The following is an 8,204-nucleotide window of genomic DNA, read 5'->3' as shown; positions in this document are numbered from 1 at the left end:
ACAATAAATAAATACTTAAAAGCTTGTAAATATTAATAATAATATGAGAGAGTTTTGGGAGTACAATCTTAGCACAAAAATCGTCCAAGTGGTTATCTCTCTAAAAGAGAGGCCTAAGGCCTTCTTTTATACCCAACATTTGAAGAAAAGACAAAAATTAAGGATAAGTACAAAGTACAAAGTACATAATGAGAAGACAACAAAAAGTAGATTTCAACTCCATCAAAACAAGTCACCCAAAAGTCTTCTCCATATCCTTTCACCAGCTGCTAATGGTCCAAAACGAGAGCTTCTTCAGCTCAGACCTCCATCCAAGACACGGCTTAATCAATAAGCACCTCTTTCAAAAAGCCAGAATGCAGCCGGGCAATGCTGTTGGAATGCTGCAGCATTACAGTGCAGTGTAATGAGTCAAAAGATGTTATATACTCCAACTTGYTGTAAAAACAAATTCATCATCACAATTAGCTCMCAACATAACAAATGGAAAATAAGRAAGTAAAAATGACTCAAGGTTGGGATAAACTATGAAAAATCTACCTAATAAGCATAAGAAATAGGTACTTTAAGCATGTAATAAACCATGCTTATCATACCCCCCAAACTTAAAGTGTTGCTTGTCCCCAAGCAACCAAATGACAACAAAAAATGACTCAATATAGTAAGATATACAAGATTAAGGCATTAAGTGCACACATAAAGCAAAGCATATCATTTATGAACATCATAGCCTTTCATAAATTTTTAGCAAACCATTCATAGCCTACTTTTCATGTATGAACCATATGCTATCACTAGTCTTTTCCTTAATGAACTCAACACACATCTTCATGCTAGGGTCAATAGGACTTTGTTTAAGGCTCTCCTCTCTTTGGCTATCTTCTTTTCTCACCTTGCCTTTTTCACTTATGCTTCATCATTCAATTTTTTAAATTTTTGGCACTATGTGCTCTTTATGATGAAAGCATGCACATTGCCCCTATGGGACATTTTTTTGCTAATAAAACAGATTCCACAAAGGCCTTAGAGCTTTGCTCTTTTGTATTTGAAGTTGTGGCCTATGTGGTATACCCTCCCCCAAACTTGAATTTTTGACAATGCCCTCATTGGCTATGTTGGTGGAAAGTGTATAAGGCCACAAGGGGCTTCTTTGAGATGTAAATGAAGAATGGCCTATATCATACCCAAATGTGTAGTGGTGTGTGAGTGGAGTTTTGCTCAAGAGAAGACATATGCTAGTTCTAGCAAGAACATTATTAGTAGGTTAATGGCTATTTACCTTCAAATTTATTTAGGCTATGATATCAAGAACTATAAGCAATGATCATGTAATCAAGTATGAAAATAAAGCTAAAAAGTGAGAAAACTATCCCCAGACTCAAACTAGAAATAAAATTTGGAAGTTAAAGGTGAATCAATGAACCTGTCCTACTCCAAGGGAGTAGGCTGTGTGGCTTGTGACTCCATGGCTGCATCTCTAAGCTGCTCATTCTCTTCTCTTAGCCTCCTGTTTTCAGCCTTGAGTTTCTGCAGCCTCTTTTCCATCTTGTTCATCTTTCTGCCCACCATCTTCTTCATTTGGACCTTCAATTCTTTCAAGTCCTTTCTCCCCTGCCTCTGTCCCTTCTTGATCTGCTTCTTCACCTCTGTTTTCAGCTCCTCCATCTTTGACAAGGATTCTGACCTTTGCATCAAGATGTTGTCCAGCAGGGTGCTGTTTTGAGACAGCAAGTCTTGGATCATTCCCATCAAGTCAACAGCTCCCATGCTTCTGCTAGTCCTCTCCTTGAGCCTTGACACAGCCTTTAGGTCTATGATAGACCTTTCTACTCCTTCCTTGATGATGACATCCTCCTCAAAAACTGGCACTCCTTCACTCTTCAATAATCTGTCAATGACCCCAGGGAGATACAACTTCCCTTGGGTTCTCTTAGCACAATACACAATGGCCTTGTGTAAAATCTCTCCCACATTAATGGTTTTACCTTTGAGAATGCAGTACAGCAGGATCATCCTTTCCACATTAAGGGAGGTGTCATGGGTTATGGGATGCAGATAATGCTTGACAAAATTGACCCAAACATTAGCATTGGGGTCAAATTGGTAGCTTTGAAGACCCTTAAAGAAAAGTTTGCATGGGGCTTCCATGTTGTGCCTGGCCTTGCCACTGCCTCACAGATTTTATTGAGCTTAATTTCAGAGGCAGTGTGCTTAAGGGTCTCAAAGTCTGAATTGAAGTGAGTGGTGAGACCTAAGACATTGTTCAATGTCTCATCATCAAAGGATAAGCATACACCTCTAACCTTGATCATACATGAATTGGTAGCAGCAACCTCAGCATAGAATTCTCTAATAAGTGAAAGGTTGTAAGAACTATGTACCTTACAGAAGCTTTGCCATCCTAGACTACTAATCACCTCTTTGATGAACTGGCACTCTTCCACACTCTTGTGATCAAAGCCTTTGTTGGGCCAGGCAGTCTTGTCCTTGAACTTATCAAACAGAGCTTTGGCCTTGACAGAACTGAAGCCTTCCAAAGGTAGCATGGATCTCTTTGTGATTGCAGGGGTGGATGAAGCAGGGGTAGGCTGTTCTGTGGATGCTGCAACACTCTGTGACTGCCTTGTGATTCTTCTAGGAGAGTTCTCTACAGCTACTGCTTTGCCATTTCCATAAGCACTAAGCTTCTTCTTTTTTAGTGCAGGGCCTGAGGTTTGAGAGGTCTTCTTGGCTGACTTTTTTCCCAAAACCTTCCTCTTCTTAGAGGGAGGCTTCACATGAGTGGGACTAGGAGAGGCTAGTGTATCAATAGCCTTTAACAGTACATCCATTGATGCCTGTTCCACAGTGCTTGGTTCCACAGTGTTCTGTTCCACAGTGCTTGGTTTGGACTGATCAATCCCCATTTTGGCCAAGAAGTCATCAATGACCTCAAAGTCCTTACTTTGAGGTGTGACCTCAACAAACTCATCAACAGGGGCATGGGTGGTTTGATCATTCCAAGGAAGCAAGTATACCCTTCCCAAGTTTTCTACCATAGTGGCATCATCCTCAGACTCGGATGAAACATAATCTTCTATAAGTACAGTAGGGTTGAATATTACCTCAATGTCGTGCTCAGATTCATCCACAGGAGGTTCGTTGAGATCATTGATTTGGACTCTTCTACTACTTGATTCGTGCACAGGGGATTTGGCCATTGTGGAAGACGAAGGGACAGCCTGTTGTGGAAGTGTAGGAATAGCCTCTTCTTCACTCATGGACATAGAATCACTATTTTCGCTTAGCTCTACCATCTCTGGTTTAGCATTTGAGGGCAGAACAGTAGCCCTCATACGGTTGCTTCTACGAACAGGGCCCCTTGGTTGAGGTCGGGCAGCAGCTCTCTTTAGCCTAACCATGGTGGAAGACAACAAGCGATGGTGTATGGAGATGAAGAAATGCAGAAAAGGGGTGAGGGTTTGTGAGTGACAGCAGGTACGGTGGTGGTGGAGCTTAGGCCGGTGATGGTGGTGAGAGTATGGAGTGATGGAGAGACGATGGGGGAGGGGATTTGAAAGGTTGGGTTAGGCAAAGGTGACAGTATAATGATTTCTTAGGAGCACGTAGTGGGTCTAAGTGGTTACCAAGTGGTGGTTTAGCATAAAAAAATACAAGGTCATTAATGCCCAAACCTCTTCATTAATTGAGACAAAACCCCTCAAACCCAACCTTTCATCTTGACCATTTTTCTTTTCTTTTTGATTGAAAAGTGAGTGATGAGGGTGTAAGAGAGTGTAAGGGTTGTGCAAAGTACCATGTACCTTCATGTACTACCATGTACTTTCCTAAGATTTTGAAAAATGGCTTAACCTTAACTAATCCTTCCTCCTTTCTTTCTTTTTCAAAAATCAGCGCCATTTTTCTCCAACCTCCTAAAAACAATCTTTTTCAAGAAAAGTTTTAACAATAAAGGCTCAACCCATTTTTTTTTTCACTTCACACAAAGCTGCAGGCCTAGAATGCTGCAGCATTATGAGCTGTTTACCAAACTTTTATAAAAACACACCAAACCATGAAAACTTTAAAACACAAACAACCTATGAAACTGAAATTTATTTACAAACAAAGGTGGACTTTTAAGAAGTCCAAGGGGGATCTTTGAGATTTCAACAGGGAGTAGCACAGCTCTCAGAGTGATGTTCTGAGACCGTTGCCGGATCATGGTATACCTTTACCCTTTGGCCATTAACCTTGAAAATAGAATTATCTTCCGGGTTTACCAAATCCACTGCTCCATAAGGATAAACTTTAGAAATAAGAAAAGGCCCAGACCATCTAGACTTAAGTTTTCCAGGGAATAACTTCAGTCTAGAATTAAATAACAGCACAAGCTGGCCTTCTCTCAATTCTCTGTGTTGGATTCTATTATCATGCCATTTCTTTGTCTTTTCCTTATAAAGTTTGGCATTCTCATAAGACAACAATCTATGTTCATCCAGCTCACAGAGTTGTAACATCCTTTTCTTTCCAGCATCTTTCAAAGACATATTGAGCTCTTTGATAGCCCAGTATGCTTTGTGCTCAAGCTCTAAAGGCAGATGGCAGGCTTTTCCATACACTAGCTTGTATGGGGACATACCTATTGGTGTTTTAAAAGCAGTTATGTATGCCCATAAAGCGTCATCTAATTTAAATGCCCAATCCTTTCTATTGGGTTTTACAATTTTTTTCCAAAATGCCTTTTATTTCCCTGTTAGAGAGTTCAACTAAACCATTTGTTTGTAGATGATAAGCCGTGGCAATTCTGTGGTTAATATTATATTTTTCAAAAACTCCCCTTAACAAATTGTTTACAAAGTGGGTACCCTCGTCACTGATTAGTGCCCTTGGGGTACCGAACCGTGTGAAAATTTGTTTTTGAAGAAACTTAACCATAGTTTTTGCGTCATTTGACACACATGCCATGGCTTTTACCCACTTGGATACATAGTCAACAGCCACAAGAATGTACTGGCAATTATTTGATGGGGGGAAAGGACCCATAAAGTCTATTTCCCAAACGTCAAATAATTCAACTTCTAGTATCTCATTTAACGGCATTTCATTTCTCCTGGAAATGGAGCCACTTCTTTGACATTCATTGCACCTCTGTGCAAAATTGTGGGAATCTTTAAAAAGTGTGGGCCAATAGAAACCTGACTATAGGACCTTGGTTGCAGTCCTTTGACCTCCAAAATGTCCTCCGTATGGTGCATGATGGCAATGATGCAGGATTGCTGCCACCTCAGATTCAGGTACACATCTTCTCAGAATCTGATCTACACCAAGTCTAAACAGAAATGGGTCATCCCACAATAAGATTTCGCATCATGAAAAAATTTCTTTAACATGTGACTTGTGTAATCAGAGGGTTTTATTCCACATGCCAAGAAATTAGCTAAATCAGCAAACCATGGTGTCTTAGGTTGGTTTATCATGAGAATTCTCTCATCTGGAAAAGTATCATTAATGTCCAATCCCTCTCTCTCAGGTTCTTCCAACCTAGACAAATGGTCTGCCACTTGATTCTCTATTCCCTTCCGATCAAGTATCTCTAAGTTAAATTCTTGCAACAAAAGCACCCATCTTATCAACCTTGGTTTTGCATCTTTCTTTGAGATCAGGTACTTGATGGTTGCGTGATCAGTTGCACAATTACCTTTGTTCCCATCAAATAGGACCTAAATCTCTCAAAAGCAAAAACTATAGCCAATAATTCTTTCTCAGTTGTGGTGTAATTGATTTGTGCCTCATTCAAAATCTTACTTGCATAGTAGATTGAATGAAACACCTTCTCCTTTCTTTGCCCTAACACAGCACCTACCGCCCAATCACTAGCGTCACACATGATCTCAAAAGGTTTGTTCCAGTCAGGGGCAACTACCACTGGTGCGATAACCAAAGCTTTTTTCAAAGTTTTGAATGCATTTCTGCATTCATCATTAAAGTTGAATTTTTGGTCATGCTGGAGGAGTAAACAAAGAGGTTTTGAAATTTTTGAAAAATCTTTGATAAACCTTCTATAAAATCCGGCATGACCCAAAAAGCTCCTGATTCCCTTAACTGTGGTAGGTTCGGGTAGTTTTTCAATTACCTCAAGYTTTGCYTTRTCTACCTCAACCCCTCTTTTTGAAATCAAGTGCCCAAGAACAATACCTTCTTTGACCATGAAGTGACATTTCTCCCAATTAAGAGCCAAGTCTGTCTCCTCAAACCTTTCTAAGTTTTTTTTTAAATTATTTAAACAATTGTCAAATGATGAGCCATATACAGAAAAGTCATCCATAAATATTTCAATGGATTTTTCAAGCATATCAGAAAATATGGACATCATACATCTTTGAAAGGTGGCAGGAGCATTACATAGTCCAAATGGCATTCTTCTAAAAGCAAAGGTGCCATAAGGACATGTAAAGGTAGTCTTTTCCTGGTCCTCGGGAGAAATGGCTATTTGATTGTACCCTGAATATCCGTCTAAGAAACAATAGTACTCCTTTCCGGCTAATCTGTCTAACATTTGGTCAATGAAAGGTAGTGGAAAATGGTCCTTTTGGGTAGCCTTGTTTAGTCTYCTATAGTCCATGCATATTCTCCAACCTGAAACAACTCTGGTGGGGATAAGTTCATTTTTGTCATTTGTGACAACTGTAAACCCTCCCTTCTTGGGAACACACTGGACCGGACTAACCCAAGAACTACTGGCTATCGGATAGATAACTCCAGCATCTAACCATTTCAAAATCTCTTTCTTAACTACCTCTTTCATGACAGGGTTCAGCCTTCTCTGAGGTTCTATGGACATGAAGTTTTTATCCTCTAAGATGATCTTGTGTTGACAAATAGAGGGACTAATCCCTTTGAGGTCAACAATGGTCCATCCTAAAGCCTTTTTATGCAATTTTAGCATATCCACAAGTTTCTTTTCTTGATGCCATTATAGGGTAGATGAGATTATGACAAGCAATTTGCCTTCTTCTCCTAGAAAAGCATATTTCAAGTGGGATGGGAGTTGCTTCAACTCCAACTCAGGTGGTGATTCTACGGACGGGTGAAGTCTTTTTGCTCATTATTTTCAAGCAGCTCAAATGCTGCTACTTCTACTGGGACAACATCAGTTCCTGTCTCCTCTATCTCCTCAATACTTTCCTCTTCTAAATCCTCATCATACTCTCCTTCCAACTTAAGGTTTCTCTGAATTCCTTCTTCCAAACACATTTCCTCTATCTCAGTTATTCTTGAATACTCTTCCAAGTAATCAGGGTACTTTAGAGAGTTGAAGACATTAAAGGTGACTTTCTGGTCCTGGAGTCTCATGGTTAACTCACCTTTCTGGACATCAATCAGGGTTCTTCCGGTAGCTAAGAAAGATCTTCCTAAAATAATCGGAATGTCCTTATCGGCCTCAAAATCTATAATGATAAAGTCTGCTAGAAATATGAACTTGTCAACCTGCACCAAAACATCTTCAATTTTCCTCTTAGGATATGCTATGGACTTGTTGGCCAATTAGAGTGTGACGGTGGTGGGTCTAGTCTCTCCTATGCCTAAGGTGTTAAAGACAGATAAAGGCATGAGGTTAATACTAGCTCTTAAGTCACATAGGGATTTCCCTATCTCCTTCCCTCCTATTGAACAAGGAATGGTAAAACTCCCTGGATCTTTTAGCTTAGGGGGTATGCTATTGGTCAAAAGCGCACTAAGGGCTATTGTCTCATACTCAGTCAACTTCTTCTTCTTACTTAAGATATCCTTCATAAACTTAGCATAGCTAGGCAATTGCTCAATTGCTTCAACAAGGGGTATGCTGATGTGCAATTCTTTAAACACATCCAAGAACTTTTTAAAATGGAATTCCTCTTTCTGATTCCTCAACCTTTGGGGTTAAGGAACATAAGGAGGGATTGGTTTTATCACATTTTTGCTTGGAGGTGTTGAGCAAGATGGGTCTTGAATGCCATGAGTCTTGGTGGTGCTCTTGAATGGTTCTCGTGGAATCTTATTATCAAGCTTAGGTGTCTCTACAACCTCAGTCCCTTCTGACTTCTTCAAAGTCTCCTTCGGAAAAAGTAAAGGGAAGTTTGATCTAGGGGGAACAAGAGTAGTGGTCTCAGATGTTTGCTTTTCAAAAAGTGGGACCGGTCCTTCTTTGAGAGGGACCGACACTAGATCACTAGGTTCTGACA

At 40.0% G+C, this 8,204-nt stretch overlaps 2 protein-coding genes across 2 annotated transcripts in view; both read right to left on the bottom strand.

Annotated features, from left to right (window-relative positions):
* Positions 1-4,148: 4,148 nt before the first annotated feature.
* LOC112524976 lies at positions 4,149-4,619 on the bottom strand. The gene has a single exon (XM_025134921.1). The coding sequence runs from the start codon at positions 4,617-4,619 to the stop codon at positions 4,149-4,151; it is 471 nt and encodes a 156-aa protein (XP_024990689.1).
* Positions 4,620-7,059: 2,440 nt separating this feature from the next.
* Positions 7,060-8,204, bottom strand: part of LOC112524975 (probable S-adenosylmethionine-dependent methyltransferase At5g38780) — a 13,322-nt gene continuing 12,177 nt past the window's right edge. The window contains exon 4 of the mRNA XM_025134920.1: positions 7,060-7,470. Coding sequence (XP_024990688.1) covers positions 7,060-7,470 — 411 coding nt within the window. The remainder of the gene's footprint in view (positions 7,471-8,204) is intronic.

This window comes from Cynara cardunculus, assembly GCF_001531365.2.
Source record: "Cynara cardunculus var. scolymus isolate 2C chromosome LG 13, CcrdV1, whole genome shotgun sequence".
NCBI classification, from domain to species: Eukaryota; Viridiplantae; Streptophyta; class Magnoliopsida; order Asterales; family Asteraceae; genus Cynara; species Cynara cardunculus.
The sequence above is the reverse complement of the archived record's forward strand: the minus strand, read 5'-3'. Positions and strand labels throughout refer to the sequence as shown.